This window comes from Juglans regia, chromosome 12 (genome assembly GCF_001411555.2).
Source record: "Juglans regia cultivar Chandler chromosome 12, Walnut 2.0, whole genome shotgun sequence".
Taxonomy (NCBI): Eukaryota; Viridiplantae; Streptophyta; class Magnoliopsida; order Fagales; family Juglandaceae; genus Juglans; species Juglans regia.
Window position 1 is genome coordinate 24,256,858 of NC_049912.1, and position 19,970 is coordinate 24,276,827.

Genomic DNA, 19,970 nt, shown 5'->3' on the forward strand with positions numbered 1-19,970 from the left:
ATTCAGACCAGTTGATTCTTGGACCCGAAATTCTGATACATTGCCATGCACTTTTTGTTGTAAACTTTTCATTATTTTCTGTTGTCCAGATTATTAAATCAGCTCCCTCTTTGCTCCTTCCCAAAACTTCCAACAGCTCATTTGTTTTATCCACTCCGACCAACTCCTGCAAGTAATCCACATTCCAACCATTATCTATCTTACAGTCTTTGATAAGAAGATTTGGACATACATTCACCTCAAACTGATCAGCTAGTGGGCCATCCGATGTCCATTTGTCCCTCCAAAATGAAATCTCTCCATCTCTAACCTTCCATTTTGATTGTACAATCAACCTTGGGATACACTTAAGAATATTTTTCCAAAACCGAGTTCCTTTTCCGACATTAATCAGAGAAATATGCTTGTTTTTCACGTACTTGGCCTTAAAAAAACTCAATCCATAGAGAATGCTCTATCAACATCTTCCAAGCAAATTTCATATGTAAAGAAGTTTGAACATCCTTAAAGTCTCTAATTCTCAATCTACCCTCTTGTATTGGCTTGCAAATTCTATCCCAAGAGCACCATTTTCTTTTAGATTTTCCATCCGAAATATCCCAAAAGAATGAGCTCAATATCCTGTTTAATTTTCTTATCACCAAAGTCGGGACTTGAATAATGGACATTAAATGGATAGGTATACTTGGCAGTACATGTCTTAAGAGCAAAATTCTTGCTCCATTAGATTGCAACTTGGTCTGCAATCCTTCCACATTCTTTTGTATTTTCTCCACTAACTCATCCATATGCTTCACCTGCAATTTGCCAGTAATCAAAGGAGCCCCTAAATACTTGAAAGGTACATTATCCTCCTTATATCCAGTTATACTCAGAAGCGTCCTTTTCCTTGTAGGAGCCATGTGTTTAGAAAAAATCATGGAAGATTTCTCCTTATTAACCTTTTGTTCCGACCAAGATTCATAAGTTGTAATTGTCCTTTTGATCTCTCTTAAAGATTTTGTAAAGTTACTTTTATTATAAAGTAGATCTAACGGATTCTATAAAATCACATCAGTTTGTAAGTTTAATTTGTGTAATCTGTTTGTGTCTATGGCAGTTCTCTTTTGAATATACCGTAAGTGCTAGATATTTATTTATTATTTGTTTTACAAGTTTCTAAAAGAAGTTTATTTTTTAGGCAATTGATGAAGCCGAGAATGAATATTGGAGCCAACATAAGCCAACATAATGCAAAGAAGCAAGGGTTGTGTGTTTCAATTCCCAAAAACTTTCCATACTTTCATGTTGAGTTTGGTCTATGTAAGGGATTTGTACATGTAATAGACGACGAGAAACAGTTTAAGAGCAGCCCCGGCCTTAATGTCACAAGAGGCATGCTTCAGTTGCCGGAGGAAGACATGCATCGTCGTCGAAGGTATGAGTCCATTGAAGTTCAAAGGGAAGCAGTTAAAAGCTTTGTCCAAGACTGAGAACCTTTTGATTGGACAAAACAGCATCAGCAGACATCGTACGTGACACTGTCGAAGCACGCAGTTAGAACTCATTGCTTGCAGCTCATGCATCTTCCTGCATCTTCCATTCAACATTATTTACCTGATTCAGGAATCAGGATGCCACTAGCACAAAAGCACCCTTCTCCATAGGGCTGTAAATGAATTAGTGTGTTCGATAGCTAGCTCGGTACTCGCTTGGTTAAACTCGAATCGAACTCGGCTCGTGAAAAAAAAAAAAAAAAATCGTTCATGAAAGTAAATACCCGTTCGATTTGTAAATGACACATACTCGACAAAACTCGACTCAGCTAAGGCTCGTAAAGGCCCGCTCGTTTATGCTCGAGTGGACTCGTTAGCTCGACTCGATTAAAACTCATTCATTTATTGATAAATATATACATACACCTGTGTAAATATATGTATTAGCTAATAATATAAGCATACCACTTTTATAATTAAATATATAATATGTAATCTAATTAGTTATGTATATATAGTGAATATACTTCATAGGTATATTTTATAATTTCTATAATAATTAGTCGATAAAATTTGATAATTTCATATACTAGTATATGGGAACCATATATGAAATAGATATATGCTATTATATTAAGTGTATGTATTAATAATATATGTAGGCATATAATATATTGTTATTTTGGATAAATATCAACTAGTTAGATATTAATTATTTATAATTTTTTTTTAAAATTTTATAATTCAATAGATGTTCTATTTGTTAGTGTATAAATTCAATACTAGATTTTTTATTTATTTAATTTATTAATTATTAAATCTTATTCAAAAAATAAAAATAAAAAATAATTCGAGCTCGAGCTCATCTCACAAACAAGTTGAAAGTTAAATCTTAAACAAGTTGAGTCGAGCTCGAGCTCGAGCTCAAGTTGAGAGTTAAACTTAACGAGTCGAGCTCGAACAAAGAATAAAAAAAAATCTGGAGCTCGGGCTCAAACTCAAGCTCGAGTATTTTGAGTCAAAGCCAAAGTCCGGCTCGAATCGGCTTGATTACAACCCTACTTCTCCACATGAATATCCTCATCACGCCTAGTATTATCTGTAAGAGCATAAAAAAGATGAAAGTGAAATCAGGCACCAAAATGGAAACCCCACAATATGTTCTTTCAGTTCTTTTGATCAGCGGTCTTCTTTGGTGCCATAGCAACTGTGATTTTGTCAAGCTTCTCAACCTTTTTCAGCATAATCTCATTCTGTGGGAGAGAAGGGAGACATGAGATTGATGATATTTTTTTCCTAGCTAGGGCAAAACAAGCAATGAATGAATAGAAATCAACCTGAGTTTTATGGATCAAGCTGCCCTTTCTTGTCATTTATTGAACCAAAAGGAATAGGAATGACTTAGATATTGACTGCAGAGAAGGTGTATTTAACAAGTTTGATGTTGCAAAGAAGATATTGACTCCTTAATTTTCTCGATCGCTAGTCGATTATGTCTGAGAGTCTCGGAGATTATGACAACAGTAGGAATTTGCTGCATTCAATCAAAGTGACAATCATTAAGAACTGAATTTCTACCGAATCCATTCCCAATATATCTCTCATTGCAAATTTAGCGTATTGCTGGTTCAATCTAAACCATCTTTAATTCCAACTTCCAAGGCTAATATATATCTGAAGCGCATGTAAATTTTTTAAATTAAGAATCGCATTAAATTTTGAGAAGAAATAAAAGTAATTGTAAAATAAATAAAAATCAGCAGGGAAAATTATTTTTAACTGGAGTAATATTACATACAGTCGTAGAGTGCGCAAATGCCATGCAGTCGTTTTGAAAAAAAGTAGGGTCTACTATTAAAAAATTAATTTCTTTTCATGTGGATCCCATATTTATTCACTTTTTTCAAAGCGACTGCACGACGCTTGTACACTCACGACTGCAAGTATCATTTCTCTTCGGTATTAGCTTCATACCTGCAGAACATATTCCCGCTCTTTTCACAGTTCAGAGAGAGAGAGAAAGATCTTCAATGGGGGCGAACGCGGCTCTTGAGGAGGCCAACAAGGCAACAGAGGAAACCAACAACAGCGAGAAGCCAGTCTTTGTAGTTGATTTTGTGCCGAGGGCAAGACTACTACAGTACTACTACTACTGCTAGAAGAATCACTTTCAGGTCTCCAACGGACCAACACCAAGAAACTCCTCTTCTACCTCAAACTCGTCAAGGTATTCTTCATACAATTTTGTGTCTCTCTCTGAGACTGTGTTTGAATGTTAAAATGAGTTGAGTTGAGATGATAAAATATTGTTAGAATATTATTTTCTAATATTATTATTATTTTGAGATTTGAAAAAGTTGAATTGTTTATTATATTTTATATTTGAATTTGAAAAAATTGTAATGATGAGTTGAGTTGTGTTTAGATTCCAAACGTATCCTAACTCTCCGATCTCTTAGAGAATTAGCTCTTGTAAGTTAAAATCATCTATCATATCGTATCTATATATTCTAAATTTTTTATAAAATATAAATTCATTTATTTAAAATCAAATATATGTTCCTCCACCACGACAATAAGAAATACATCAACGAAATAAATTAAAATTTTCACAAAAATTCAAACATATTCATAACTCAAAATATCAAATAACATAAAATAATAAATATACTAAATAAAACTCTCCAACAATTATTTATTATTCCTCTATAACCATCAAATTTTGTTAACACTTCTATTCTTCAACTTCTAGTTGAGGCATTAAGATCATCTGAAAAATATTATGAGGATATTTTCTTACAAAATAAAGAGCAAAATATTTTACTTATAAAATGCAGAGTTAGAACATATTATCAAAAATTTCAGAGTAAAAATTCAAAAATATTCTTATTAAAAATTTTTTTGTCATAACATAACTGAAACATTACATCAGAATATAATTTTATGTTTAACCTCATGGTAAGGTCGTGCAAATCCCGACAGCCAACCGAGTATAAACAGAATGTGAAATCTTCCCCTTATTATTCTCAGAACCCCGAGTGTGCACATAGAAAAGACCACTCAGAAAACCACTTTGGCTTCCAAAGTGGGTGCACCGAAAATAGAAAAGTTGGTACCAACCCAAACTAATGCCACAGTTTTACACTCGTGGTAAGGTCAGAACGGAACAAGAACATAAACAAAATGTCATGTCAGAGGTTTTATAAATCACATCATATCATATCAGAGTACAAAACATCTTCAAGACATAACATAATCAAATCACAAAATATAACTTATGCACAAATTTTTATATTCGCTTTATTTTGCACAGTTCATAAATAAAATGCTAAAATAGCTCATGGCTACACCAGTCATGTAATGCCCAAATGGAAAATCCAAACCACTTGACCTATACTTCAAAATGACTAGTCAATGATACAATTAGAATCTCATTGGAACCTTATAAAGAGTAAGAACTTCTTCTTCCTAAGCAATATGGGATCTCATACACTACATACCCTTATCTTTATCATACGTGGTATCACAATCAACCCTGTGATATCCCTTTAAATTCCCAACATCCTTGTCATAGGTGGTACGACTTAAGTCACATATTTATAGTTGAAATAAGCTCTAATACCATTTGGAGAGTTTTATTTAGTTGATTTATAATTTTATGTTATTTTGTATTCTGAGTCATAGATATTTTCGAGTCTTTGTGGAGATTTTAATTTATTTCATTGAGGTATTTGGTGTTGTGGTGGAGAAACATATATTTGGTTTTGAATAAATGAGTTTATATTTTATGGAAATTTTGGAGTATATAAATATGTTATGGAGGATGGTTTTAGATTATAAGAGCTAATTCTCCGGACCTCCAAGACCGGGGTGTTACATTCTCTGTTTTTCTTTATGCTTGGCTCAATTCTACATGTCCTGGATACTGAGAAATGGTGGGAAATAAAAATGGATTAGTAAGGATTCGTGGGGAGCTTGGGTTTTTCCTTTGTAATAGAGATGAGGTCAGGGTCGTAGACATTGGGAGTTTCTACGTTTTATATTTCTTTTCGATGCTTCTTTAAACACTTTTAGCAACTGATTTATTATCCGGCTTGATCATGGGTTGAATTATGTCGCAGATTATTAATCTTTAATTGAGTTCCTACAAAATTAAGTTCGTGGGGGCTTTAATTGAACGTCATGCTGCTGTAAAATCTCTCCTTTTTCTAATGCGGTTTGGTTCAATATCCTGTTTTCGTTTCAATATTAACGAGCTATCCGCCTTGGGTATGGGTACAAGTCTTGAATCCTTTCCCTTCTCTATTTCTTCAAATCATGTTTCTTTTCTTTTTCCTGTACTTTTCAATCCTTTTCGCTCCTGGTTTTCTCCAATAAAAATGAAATGATGCTTATGAATGATGGGATGCCATATCGGCTGATACTTCGATTGGGTTTCTAAAGCTCATGCTTCTATTCACACGTCCCCAAGTTTCCATATGCCGCGCGCTGTTAACACAATGTTTCCTTCCATAAATTTCAAAATTAGGATGTTATGACCAATTATTTCTTTTTGATATGCACAGCATTTGCAAAACGACTCTTTTTCAAAATGACTATTAATTTTTTAATAATAGATTCTACTCCTTTTCAAAACGACTGCACGACATTTATCCACTCTACGACTGTATGTAATATTATTCAATACCGAATGCAGAGGTTTGTCAGTTTTTCTCTATGCTTGTTAGACTGGCCCCTGAATTAACCGTAAGTGGACGCGTGGTTGTGTTTGATTGGACTCCCGATTCTTCGTGGAATTTATTCAGGTCGTTACTTTATTTTGCCATAATCACCCAATTACTTGATCTTAAACTGCAAAGAGCACAATTTAAATATTAGATATCACAAATGTGACTAATTTTAAGTCATTCTTTATATCAATCATTTAAATAATTTGAATTAAAATTTATCACATTAATTGAATGTGATTAGGTGTGATTTCTTGGTTAGATATTTTTCATCTTATTTTTCACAACCTTAGGAGTGTCTTTATCTCTTGACCATATTCGTATAAGCAATAAGAGTAATTTTACATACAATCATAAGTGTATAAACGACACGTAATTATTTTGAAAAATAATGAGATCCACTATTAAAAAATTAATTTTTTTCATGTAGCTCTTATGTTTTATTTATTTTTTTTTAAACCGATTACGTGACAATTACACAATTCACGATTACAAATATCTTTTTTCAAAGTAAAAATAAATAAAATATATATTCTCCATTTCACTTTCAAATTGATAATATCATATCATTTTGGGCATGGGGTAGTGCCATTAGTGGTATTTTGGTGTCTAATGTCTTGGTTTGGTATTATATTGTAGGTTTAGTTTGTGAGGTTCCATATATTAATGTTGGTTCAATTGTCAAAGTATCACCAAAATCATTATATGGGCTACTTGGTCTTGTGAATTATGTTGTAACGCTCCGCTCCGATCCAATCAACCAAAGAAGTTCCTCAACAGTGTGGAAACAAATGTACTTAATACTTAGTTCATGTGAAGTTAGAAAAAATAGTTATTGGATAGTTTTGAAATATATAAAAATTATACGCATAGTCTAATTAACTTGATATCATATATTTAAAAGTTGATGGTTACTTCAAGAATTTTACTTACATTATATTTGACGACTGATAAGAGAGAATATACTATATATATATATATATATAGGAAATTACATTTATAATTAATTGATGTCATGAAGAGTCATTATAAGAAATTATATTTTTTTCAGCGTTCAAAATCATCGCAAATACCTCTATTAATCGCTGGATTTGAGAATTTTCGGTGATTTTTAATTCATTGCATTTTCGACAAAATTAAAGTGCATTTTTTGATCAATTTCAGCTATAGACAAAAATCGTCGAATATTAGAAGAGCTTAATTAGGATGGCATTGTGCATGTGAAGGTGAGGAACAATGGATTTTGTGGGAATGCCCCGTGCACACATTTCCCACCACGTTTTGTCATGTTGCACCCATCATGACTAGGATGGCCTCCTTCAGCAGCAAGAGAACTAGATGTAATGTAATCTACACTCTACAGAAAAATAGTTGACCCCTGGTCTGTTGAGTGTTGAGTCTAATCCCCCGATTGAACTCCACACCAACTGGTTGTTGATGCTTGAGACATAGGATATAATGATCCCATCCATGTGAAGTTGACATGAATGTGTATCACATTAACAACGTTACTTTGTTTTTTTATTTTATAGATCATTTTAAAATTGGGTATGTGAACGGAAGAGGACACAAGGAATCATTATTTATTTCAATTGGAGGGTGTTAAGGCATTATCAAGAAGGTTAAGCGGGCATAGTCAAGGATGGAGGCATGGGACCTAGCTAGGCCATTATTCCATGTAAACATCTTCTCCTTAATTCTTTTTGTTTTTCGTTTTTAGCTAAGATATCAACATCTTTGGGACATTGCCAAAAATCCCATAATCCTCTTATTTAGCATAAGCAAAAAATTACATTTTAACCATGCTAGCTTTTTAATACCTAACACAATTGAAATGCGTTCAACTATGATGAAAAAAGTATTCGTATTATAACCTTTTACAAGTATAATTAGTCTCACAATAAATAATATATAGACACGATAAACTTGCAAATAACAAAACTCTTGAGAGAATCTAATCTCCAACTTCAATCCCCAATATTAATAGAAATTATGGGTTAAGATCATCAAATTGAAAATAGAAAACAAAATAGCTCACCCAATAAAATGCCACAAACTTAGGCTCAGTTTGGATAGTGAGATGAGATGAGATGGTTTTAAATGAAAATTAAAAAATATATTGTTAGAATATTATTTTTTAATATTATTATTATTTTAAGATTTAATAAAATCGAATTGTTTATTATATTTTATATAAAAATTTAAAAAATTTATAATGATGAAATGAGATAAAATTATTCTTATATTCAAACATAACCTTAATTTAACTTATAGTAAATCATTAGGATCAAATAGTACCTTGTATTTACCCTACAAATCCCATCACATTTGAATATGTGCGAGCTCTTTGAAAGGATGAAGTTTGAATTTTGTACTTTGTACGGAAGGAATAAGATTGTAAATGGCGCTTCGTTTGTTTGAATTTTGGAGGTAGGAAGTTCAAAATTCTTGGCGAATAATTACGTTATTTAATTATGGCCGAGTTAGTATTTTAATTATTTAATATTCTACTACTTATTTTAATAAATTTTATATTTGCAGCGTCAATCTTCTTTACATTTATTAAAAATAAAAAATAAAGAATAATTTTGGTAAATTTAACATTTCTCTAATAAATTATTTATCTCTAATAATTTTCTTTTTCTTTATGTGCTTGTAATACTTTTTTTCTCTAAACGGTGGTGGTAAAACAGTAAAAGAGACGTACGTACAAGGATGGTATTAACATTTTCAAAATTAAAGCTGCATTACGCCGTGAAGTGACGGCGTGAGCACCGACGAGGCACTGCAAAGCACATTAAAACAAAAACGCACTCGAAGACACAGAGACAGACACAGAAAGAAAGACAAAGAGACACTAGCAGCTCGATAAGGCCAAAGGGGTCTAGTACCGGAGACTGGTTACCGGAGAGAGCGAGCCTCCGTACTTTTCACAGACCGGAACATAACCGTGAGTTATTTACGGCATTTGCCATTCTCTTTGCTTCACTCTCTGCTCCTCTCGGATCTGCTAATCCCTCGTGCATGCCTGAAAATGCAGCTCTAAATTCAAACATTCAATGCCTCGATCCGTGCGGTGTCGTTTCGTTGCTTGTTATTCTTCGTTCTTTGACCTCTACCTCTCTCTGGTTTTGCCTTTCCTTGCATTTCCGTCTCTTCACTGTGATTCGATTCGAAAATGTTGTTTATATATTTAAAGCTTGTTTGCGTGTTGTGAAAATGTAGGATATTAAATCAAGTAAAAAAAAACAGTCAAATATTAGAATTATGATTCGATTGGACCTTGTTTTTATTTGGAATATAATCTCGAGGTTACATTCCTCTTATGTTTTCGTCAGTCTGCGATTTCAGAAGAACTGGAATCTCTGCTCAACAAAGACTAATGCATCCGTTTGCTCTGGTTGAGTTTAATCCGTTATGTGTGTTTTGTGTGTATATGAAAACATACATATGTCATGTGGTTATGCCGTAGAAATGCAGATTCAAGCTGAACTTTTTACATTTGCGTAAAAGATTTGTAGGCATATGGATGCTGTAAAGTTGAATCCAGCAGATGAGTGATCTCCTTCCTTGATTTGTTATAGATTTAACCGAAGTATTGGCTTTAATGATGCAATAATCTCCCTGTTGCCAATATTCCACTTTGTCATTTACTATATCTGAGTGTGTGCCTGTTGTCTGCTATATGTGCTGAACTTGCTTTACTCTTACAATATTGATAAAGAAGCAATACTTGTAACCTTCTCCCCATCAAATATTTCTTTTGAGCTTAGCCTTTTCTTTCATTCGTATTTATAATTTCCGTGATTTTCTTTTTACCAAAAAATTACAATTTATATCAGCTATGTTTGTGTGGTGAATGAAAACAATGTTCAAAAATCCACTTTCTATAATGAAGGCTTTGGTCGAGCATATAGGAAGACAGTTGCTATCATGAATACCTGCTTGGGCCGGGCACTAACCAAAATGTAATGATTAGCAGACTTTCATGTGTTTGTCTTCCTTTTCTTTTGTTTGCTACTCGAGGTGCACCTTGTATTCTGTGATCTTTAAAATTATATAAAAAAATCTCATGTAGTTTTCTTTTTTTTCTCTTGGAAGAAGTCTCTACAAGATTAGTCTTCACTCTCTTTCTTGGTCATAGAATTAATTTTAAACTTATCAAAGAGAACAGTATTGGATGCTCCATTATAAATATTCTTCAGATGTAATTCTAATTTTCTATCTACCATTTACATGATTCTAGCATAAACCACGATCACAATTAGCAACTTGGTAACTTGGAAATCATAACAAATTTGGATAAGTAAAAGCAAGGATTGGCAGTTTGCATGCAGAGATCTTTGTGGCATGAAAGCATGGAACAATTAGTGAGAATGTGAGACTTATGTTTCTTTATTGCAGTGCCATGGGGATAGAAGTTGCAGATATTTGTATGGACAAGGAGCCAGATTGTGTCATAGTTTATGCAAATGGTGTTTCCCATGATTCAGATCATGAACCTGATCCCAATCATCATGATGGGCAAGAGTCATATGAGCCTATTAACGAGGGTCCTGAAATCCAAAGTACAGAAGAGAGTACTGAAGCAAAGGAATATGATGTGAAGGAATGTACTACTGAAAACTCAGTTGAGGTACCTGAATTCTGTCATAATGAGAAATATAAGGAAGAGCAGAATGTACTAAACTCACATGTTAAAGCTGGTCTGCGTGTGGAAAGTATAAAATCAGAAACCCAGAAGAAAAAGGACAATAATAAGTCACAAATTTCTGTCAAGCAAGCATCCAGATCTGTTGCTGCAAATGCTCAAACAAAACACACTGTTCCACAGCCATTTTCCCTAGCAACTGAAAAGCGTGCCTCATATGGACTTTCTCCTGGTGGTGCACAACCTGATTTTGGCACCCGTCTGAATAAATTGTCTAATGCAAACAATGTGAGACATCCAAATATCATAAAGCCCAATCAGGTAACTTCTGACCAATGTTGGATTTCTTGTAAAACTGACTTTTGGATAGAGAGAAATATCATAAGACCACAGCCATCGAGTTATATATAAATTCTTTATCTTGAAACTTCTGTATGTTACTGCAGCAAATATCAGAACTGGTACCGAGGAAGCCACTGCAACCTGATAACAAGAAGCATCCTGATGAAGAAGATTCTTGTTCTATTGCTTCCTCATATCCTCTTACCCCTTGCAGTCTGATTTTACTTGTTTTACTTCAAGCTTCTTTCCTATTTTTCTAGTGTCTCTTGTTTCTCTCCCAGTTATGAAATTTATTTCATTCCTTGACTTTGAATAGCACTGCAAGATCTGCAAGGGCAATTAAGTCCAAGCCAACTGTTGCATCAGCTCCAATATTTAGATGCATGGAGCGTGCTGAGAAGCGGAAGGAGGTAGTTGCCTCTTCAGAATTTTACATGTGAAGTTCCTTTTTATGTTTGAATATAAGTATCGTGTTTATGACACTCCCTAAATGCAAAACCACACATCCCTACCTTATTGCCATCTTTTCAGTTTTATTCAAAATTAGAGGAGAAACACCAAGCATTGGAAGCTGAGAAAAACCAAAGTGAAGCGAGGACAAAGGTAGGATACTCTCTCTAGCTATTTTAAACCAGACTATTTAGTACTCCCCCCCCCAAGATGGTAAATAGATAGGGTTTGTTTCTAAACTTTTTCCCTCACTCATTTCTGTGTATTAATGTTGTATGTTCAAGGTGTTTACTTCTAGTATTATAGCTTTGCCTTTGTCCTCTTCATCAATTTTGAATTTTTAAGGAAGAGAAAGATGCAGCTATTAAACAACTGAGGAAGAGCTTAATGTTCAAGGCAAACCCAATGCCAAGCTTCTACCTTGAGGGACCTCCACCTAAGGCTGAACTTAAGAAGGTACTGCATGGACCTTTCTCATTCTTATGCTATCATATATAAGTATAGGATCTTTCCCAGATTTAAATTCCTTTTTGGATCTCCTAGAATCTTTATGTTTAGTATTCTTTCCTCATTTGTTTTACTTGGTTCTCCACTCTTTATGTACTTGTTTGCGTGCCCATAGATTTGTTCTAATTTTTTTTCCAGCCCAATGAAGATTCTAGGAATTTTGAGCCAGTATTTGAACTTCTAACTTCTCGCAGTTTACAAATAAAAAATGACAGAAAAAAAAAAATGGATGTCTTAATGTAGACAGAAGTAGGAAAAATCTATCATAACTGCTTGTCTCTTTAATTATACGTGATAGCTTAAAAACTTTATTTTGTTGCCTGTATGATTGGTAGCTGCCACCAACTCGTGCAAAATCACCAAAGCTTGGCCGAAGGAAGAGCTGCAGTAATGCAGTCAGTTCATCCCAGGAACACAAAGTGAAAGGAGCTTGTGCTTGGGAAAATCGTCGGAGCCTTGGTATTTACAAAGAAGAGACCACCACCAATGGCCCCCAATAATTTTAGGAATCGGAGCAACTTCCAGAATGGTAATGCCACGTGGAAATTCAATGATGAACCGAAAGAAACGGAAGATATAAGCGAATCAAATGCGATCAAGGTAAATGGTCAGGGGGATGTGCACTACGATGTCCATTCTTGAGTTTCTGGTGAGTTTTCTAATTTAAAAAGGGAAATGGGCCTTCATTTTCTCTAGTTTTATTGTGACTGCTTAAACAAGTAAGTTATTTCCTTAAACTTGCAAGGACTCGTTGCAGTGCTTTATTTAATGTATGATGTGTAAATTCGGTAAGTTATATTTATATAAAAATGGACTTTTTTTTCTGGCTGTAAAATCCGCTGAAATTTTATATGCTAGATCAGAAATGAAGTGTTTCGTGCTAGTGATTCCCATCTAATTAATTTTCTGAGCAAGATGACCTGATTAGGATTCGATTTTTTTTTTTTTTTTCTTTTGGGATATTGTACAAAATAGTATTTATGTAACATAATTATCTGTACTGGAAGACCATTTTGCTTGGTAGTGTGGGAGGAGTATAGAGTTAAGCCCAAGGTACCCGTTAAGTTGTCCTTTGCTGTGTTGGAAATCCATCTTTTGCGTGATTATGGTGAGCCTCATTATGAAAAGCTCATAAAGCGAAAGCTTAAAAAAAAGGACACTATGGAGCGTAAAGCACGTCGTTTCAAAGCTTCTTAGATATCACGCAGTAGCAAAGATGACTTTTCTGAGCTCGCCATGCCCCGTTTATGGGGAGCAAAACTTGCTGGTCAAAAAGGATGCTGGTTCCAAAATCAGCTCTACTTTAAGTTCTTGATTCTTAGTGATTCTGATATTTTATGTGTTTTTGGAAAAGAGTTTCCAAGATTAGCATTAAAACCGTGTTTGGTTGCAGAGAAAAATTAGTTTGAAAATCACAGAAAATTTTTTCTGATCTACTAATTAATGGGGGCAAGCTTAGCTAACCTCCATCCCGATATACTCACCAACAGCTATGAACGTACATCGCCTATCTGGGCTACGAAGTACAAACCCAACAGTTCAAGTTCATCCCTTGTCAAATTGCAATACCCTTTGATAGTAAAATACTTTGTGCCTATACGGCCGTGCATGGTCTGAGTGGCATCCTACGTCGGCTTGGTCAACCTTCTTCGTGGCATGCTGTGATGTCGGGCTTATTGTCAGCATTGACCGTTGACTAACCTGGCGTGACAATGCTGTCTGTATAGTACATGTCACGAGTATCCGTACAGATACTAATAATACTCTTAAAAATTTAATTTGTTTTAAGAATGGTTCATCCGCGACTGAACTTCTCAAATTGTCTGAAAAATATTTCATTTGCTTTTAAGCAGCCACGTAAATCTTGAGCTGTTTGAATTAAAAATATGTAATTTGGGTGAAGCATTCAATTCTAACGCTGGTAATTACTTACCAATTGATGTCAGTGTTGTATTTGGTTGTAATATCATAAACAATCTAATCTTTTAAAAATAATAATGATATATACAGTCGTAAAATGTGAAAGTATTGTGTAATTACTTGAAAAAGAGTAGAGTTTATTATTAAAAAATTAATTTTCTTTTTATGTGAATCTCATATTTATTTATTTTTTTTAAATAATTATTCGATACTTGAATACTCACGATTGTAATTATTATTTTTCAATCAACAATATTATTACAGCATAAATATCTATTTGTTAATTAATTAAGCACAATAAACGGGCCTAACTAATTTCGTACACTCTTTTTCTTTTTTCTTTTTTTTTTTCATATCGAATTAGAATCTTAGATACATTTTTAAATCTTGAACCAAATAGCTTTTTGCACCATCTAGAACATGAAATGCAACACGTGATGGGTGGTAGGTTCCTGACATTATCTCAAACAATTTAAAGCACATATATCTTCCTAATTTTTCGATCTTTTACAAATCAGCTCAAGCTTTTTTAACAGACCAACCTGTATTTCTTTCCATATAAGCTCGGAATAGTACTGTTTTGGGGGCCTATTTATTAATAAAAACAAGTCTGGTTTGACCTGATCAAAATATTGCCCCAATCTGAACGGCCTATTTATTAACGGTGGCAAGTGGTCTTAATTTCTCCCACCAAACTGTATGTCTTTTTCAATTCATTTGACATCTTATTACCTCTATATATAAATATATATATATATATATATATTTCCTAATTAATAACCTAAATAAAGATCTGTTTGGCTGTGTGGACAAAAAACAACATTGTGACATTAGATCAAAACGTTTTTGGATTGTCTATGCATGTAAGATGAGTAGAATTCGATCAGGTGGTGTTAAAAACAAGGGTGACCGAAGGTAAGTTTGCCAGATTAAAAGATTAGGGAAGAGTACTGCTGGTGCGAGTGCCAAACCTAGCCTTAAGTTGTTTTATTTCAGAAAAATTACGGTATTTGCAGTTTTAGCGTATATAAATCTCATGGCTCCCTTTAAAAAAATTGGATAAATTTGAAATCTGTAAGAAAAAATTGTTTTTGTTTTTTTTTTTAAAAATATATAAGGAACTTACATAGCTTAAAAGATTATTTTAAATAAATTGATGATCTGTAAAGTCTCGCATAGGGAGCTTCAGAAACTGAGATCCACGTCACCCGTCCAACAAAAAGAAGAAAACTCCTCCTTCCCCACGTATATATGGGACCATGAAATGCATGGCCGTTTAAAAATCAAAGTACAAACAGTCCTCTCCAACTCTCTGTCTCTGTCTCTCTCTCTCTATCTCTGATCTCTGTCTCTGTGTTGTCTAACCATGAAATAGTTGAGGGGAATGCTGTCTGGTTCGAGACCATTTGAAGCACAGATCATGATCAGAATCATAAATCAAATGATGTCGGACCAGGCTTCATTCCCCCCAACTCATCAGTACAAATGTGCTAGAGATCAAGTACTTAATTTCATGCAAGCAATGATTAATGGAAGCCCAAACGTACATCAACACTTCGACAATATTCTCAGTAGTACTCCATATTTCTTCTGCTTTTTCAAGTACAAGTAAGTAGTTCTCACTAATTCTCTTCCTTCCCATATCACTTATTCTTGCACTCTATATATGCATCTCTCCCTTTTTCTCTCACGGAAACGACAACCGAAGGAGCTAGGCCGGCAGGCAAGCTAGCTGTTGGAGTATGGCTATACGAACAGGTGCATTTATTTTTATATGGCCTGGTTTAGACCAATATTATATATACATATATATATATATATAAATATGTGTGTTCAAAAAACAGGAGGCAATCTACCAATTCTTGAAGAGAAATTGTTATTTTTCCTCTCACCTTGATCAAATGAAAGATCGGTATAACTGGATCATGGAAATTACTGGTGAATTTATAATTTTTGCTCGAGATAAAAAGAAGTGCTATATTTCATAGCTTTGTTTTTCTCCTTGATCAAAAGAAAGACTTCATGATCATGCAAAATATTGGTGGATTTATTAACCGGAAAAGATTGTGCAGGAAATCTGTTCATGATCATGAGAGGAAAATTAATTAAGTTGGATATGAATTATAAATTGGAAAGGCAGAAAAGTATATATAGGGGATCACTACAAACCGTTGGATATTTTCTAGGATTTGGTTTCAAATGCTCCCTCCTTACAAGTCTGCACAACTTTGTTTTACCAAATTCGTTGAAAAAATCCAGCGTGAAAATATGACTGGAAAGGCGAAAAAAAAAAACAAGCAAATAAAGTAGTGTTTGATCTTTTCGTGAAAGAATTTGAGCCAAATTGCCTTTGCTTGCTGAGAGTTGCAAAGAATATAAGCTAGCTAGCTTAGGAGCTTTCACTTTATGTGTTGCATGAGAGGGCCGGGTGTGTGGGGGAGATATTCTTTCTTTCTTTCTTTTTTAATTATTATTATTACGGAAACAGATTTCATTTCATTCAATGAACCAAATTTACAGTTATGACTTATCAATATAAGAAAAATCCGGACTATAAGCCAACCTACGCATATGTTTTAAGGCATCCCACACACAAATTCCTTTAGGACGGGCATTGTCTTAACTTCTAAAAACTTTCTCCTAACAAAAAAATCGATATGTAAAAACAGAACTACACAACCCATCTTCCAAAGAAGATAAGCACTCGCCCCCTCCGTCCTCCCAGGGAAGAGTATGAGACTCTGCTGCTATGGACACCAAGTCCAATAGCCTATTTCTTCTTTATTAATTACAAAAAACAAAAACTACAAAGAGAAACACATTAAAAAAATACAAAAACACAAAATACACATAAAAACTCTTTGCCACTACCGTCCGCCACGAGCATCAGCGTGAGCCCAGACGGCACACCCACTGTAAGCATCGACATCACAAGCCCAAACGGCACGAGTACCCAACTCTTGCATGGACACCAGCCTCCACTGCACAGGCGACTCCTATGCACGAGCACTGGTGGCACGACCACCAACCATAGCATCGCCCTCCCTTCTCAACCAGCTTTTGCCCCAGATTGCGTCCGATCCGGGCGGCTCAACACCTCACTCTGGTCAAAGAGAAAGGGAAAAGATGAACAAAAGCTATGCATTGGAAAAACACTAAGAAAACACTGCAAAAACGGAGGTACAACAAACAAAGAGTAGGCAGTGGCACGTGTAAGACACGCGCCACTCTGGAAGGAAGGTCAACGGTTGATCTTGGAAGTCCTGGAGTCAGAGGTCCTAGAAAAGCCGAGTGTGGCATCGGCAGAAGGCTCATCAGTGGCATGTGAGGGCCATGCGCCAACAAGCTCCGAGGCTTCAACTCGCGCATGCAGGCTATGCTCCACTCCATTTGGCGCTGCGTTTGGCAGTCTTGAAGCATCCAGGTGGAGCGCGTGTTGGCTAATGGACGTTGGAAGATCCCGAACGACGATTCTCCCTTATTTAGCCTGAAAAACACAAAAGCAAAATCAAAACACTACATAGGAAAAGAAATCGGACAGAGGAGAAGGGAGGGGGGATGGGGAAGGAGCCGAAGCTCCCACTCCCGAATTTGGTGTTTGAGAGAGTTTAGAGAGGAGGGAGAGGATTTTGGAGTTTAGAGAGAGAGCTTTTTTTTTTTTTTTTGGAGGGGGGGAGATATTCTAATTTGGTGAAGACGATATCAAAGTTGAGCTTTGAATTTACTCTATTTTTCACTTTAGAGTAATTTTATATACGGTTGTAGAATATATAAGTACTGTACAATCACTTGCATGTAGATTCGTATTTATTTATTTTTTTAAATGATTATACAATATATGCACACTTAAAAATATAACTATCATTTCTCTTCACGTTAAGACTGCATAGCCAATATCTCCATAGTCCATTCCTAGCTAATACTTTTTTAACACGATGTGGGTCAGATCCTACCCATGCATCAGGTTGTACGTACGTGCTTGGAATACCTAAATTAATTCTACCATGTGGGTCTGTTCTATATCCCTAACAATCATAACACCCTGATCTTTTTAGTCTTCTCATTGGTTTTTGCAAAGCATATTAACGTATGAGATCCACAACAATCGTAATGAGAGAAGACGTTAGATATATATATCACTTTGAATTTTTTTTTTTATTATTGGAATTTGCCGGTGTATGAGAATAAAATTCCAACTAATCTCGAAAGGACTTTCGACAAGAACTTCATTTTGAATTACATGAATTAGCTTGAGATCCCACCGATAAAAAATAATTAACTTGAGATTTCCGTAAGAGTCAAAAGAGATGAGAGAACATCTTGAATATGAATGACAAAAAAATAAAAAATAAAAAGAGTTTATAATTCCTATGCTCGATAGATCAGCTAGGAATCCCTTGTCAAAATGGTAAAATCATGGATTCCCAAATTAATAATTTCTACTACTTTTTTGGTGATTGACGGTTTGTAAATTCTATAAAGCATCCAATACAAGGTTGAATGAGTGATTTAATTTGTTGGCCATCACAATCACAAACTTTTCCAATACACAAGTTTTACTTGCAACGTAAAACTTGTGATTCCATCACCCTAGTTGGGATGGATCGACCATTCTAGACTCTTGTAATTTTTATTTTTATTTTTTATTTTGGGAAGGAACGTATACATATAATTTATGAGCAATGCTACACAACCTCATATCCTTCGCACACCATATTTTTTTAAAATTTTAAAATTTTAAATTTTTTTTAAAATTTTTTTTTTAGTTTATTCTTTTTAAACTAATTCAATTTTTCTATTCATTATTCATATATTAAAAATATGATAAAAGAAAAAAAAATTAAAATTAAAAAAAATGTGGTGTATGGAAGTTGTATGAATAGTAAGAAGTTGTATAGATTTATTGATAATTTATATCAATGTAATGGCAAATGCCACATTATTATATTAAATAAAATATCCAGGAACATTATGTTTGTAGGGTTAGATTAATATAAGATCAGATAACATTATATCAATCATTCTTATTTTTGTAGGACATATATATGTACATTATTGCATTAGGGTTCTTGCCTTACGTGAAAAAGTCGAACAACCTACCATGATTTTGACTTCAATTCGAATACGTACCATATTCTTATCTTATTATAGATTTCATTTCATCCAAATTAATGATCATGTAATTGCTATTTATAATATGACATCTTATAATAAGATGAAAATATCACATCTAAATTCGTAAATTACTTAATAAAAAAGTAGACGTAACTCTATGCATGCATAAAGAGTAATGATGCATATAAAATTAGTTTTATAATTTTTTATACAATCGTGTAATTTTAAAGTGGGAATATTTACATAAAATGATATAACTATATAACTATATAGTAAAAATTATTGTATCTCTATCATTTTGAACGCGCAAAACCGTGCACAAAAGAACTAGTAGCATAGAACCTAAACACTTTGTTAGCCATCTAGGACTAGAGAAGAGAAGCCTTGTAAAAGGTAACAAATATGATCTCTAATGGGAGTGGTACTGAAACAGTAGCCATTTTTTTTTAAGAAAAATTATCATCATTCATTTATAAAAAAAATTTATATTCATGATCAGATACATTCTGAAATGTCCTCATATCAAACATGACGTCGTAAACCAAAATAATTCATTTGAATTTCTACCAATACACTACTTTCTTTTGTGACTGGTCTAGTTTTCACTATTATTATTAGTCTTTACAAACAAACGTCTAAGAAACAAACTTTTTTTTTTATTTTAATTAATAATAAGGAAACCAAAAGGGAAAGTAGTAAGATAGATGCGAAAAAAGACAAATTACAGTTTGGATCAACTCTGGTAGACTTCAGAATCTGTGACGGCCTGTAAAGGCAACACAC

At 34.1% G+C, this 19,970-nt stretch overlaps 1 protein-coding gene across 4 annotated transcripts; it reads left to right on the forward strand.

Annotated features, from left to right (window-relative positions):
- Window positions 1-9,016: 9,016 nt before the first annotated feature.
- LOC108983538 (protein WVD2-like 3) lies at window positions 9,017-13,005 on the forward strand. Of its 4 annotated transcripts, XM_035683229.1 has the most exons (8): window positions 9,017-9,152; window positions 9,243-9,330; window positions 10,607-11,174; window positions 11,300-11,388; window positions 11,515-11,605; window positions 11,727-11,798; window positions 11,991-12,101; window positions 12,488-13,005. In XM_035683229.1, the coding sequence occupies exons 3-8, from the start codon at window positions 10,611-10,613 to the stop codon at window positions 12,650-12,652; spliced, it is 1,092 nt and encodes a 363-aa protein (XP_035539122.1). In that variant the 5' UTR covers window positions 9,017-9,152; window positions 9,243-9,330; window positions 10,607-10,610; the 3' UTR covers window positions 12,653-13,005. The 4 variants fall into 4 exon arrangements, with proteins under 4 accessions (XP_035539122.1, XP_035539121.1, XP_035539119.1 ...); XM_035683228.1 differs by lacking the exon at window positions 9,243-9,330; XM_035683226.1 differs by lacking the exons at window positions 9,017-9,152; window positions 9,243-9,330 and adding an exon at window positions 9,348-10,170.
- Window positions 13,006-19,970: the final 6,965 nt, after the last annotated feature.

Coding starts and splice junctions, on each gene's coding strand:
- LOC108983538 (XM_035683226.1), top strand. CDS start 10,136: ATGAATACCTGCTTGGGCCGGGCACTAACCAAAAT. Junction 11,175..11,299: donor ATATCATAAAGCCCAATCAG/GTAACTTCTGAC, acceptor ATGTTACTGCAG/CAAATATCAGAACTGGTACC. Junction 11,606..11,726: donor GTGCTGAGAAGCGGAAGGAG/GTAGTTGCCTCT, acceptor CCATCTTTTCAG/TTTTATTCAAAATTAGAGGA.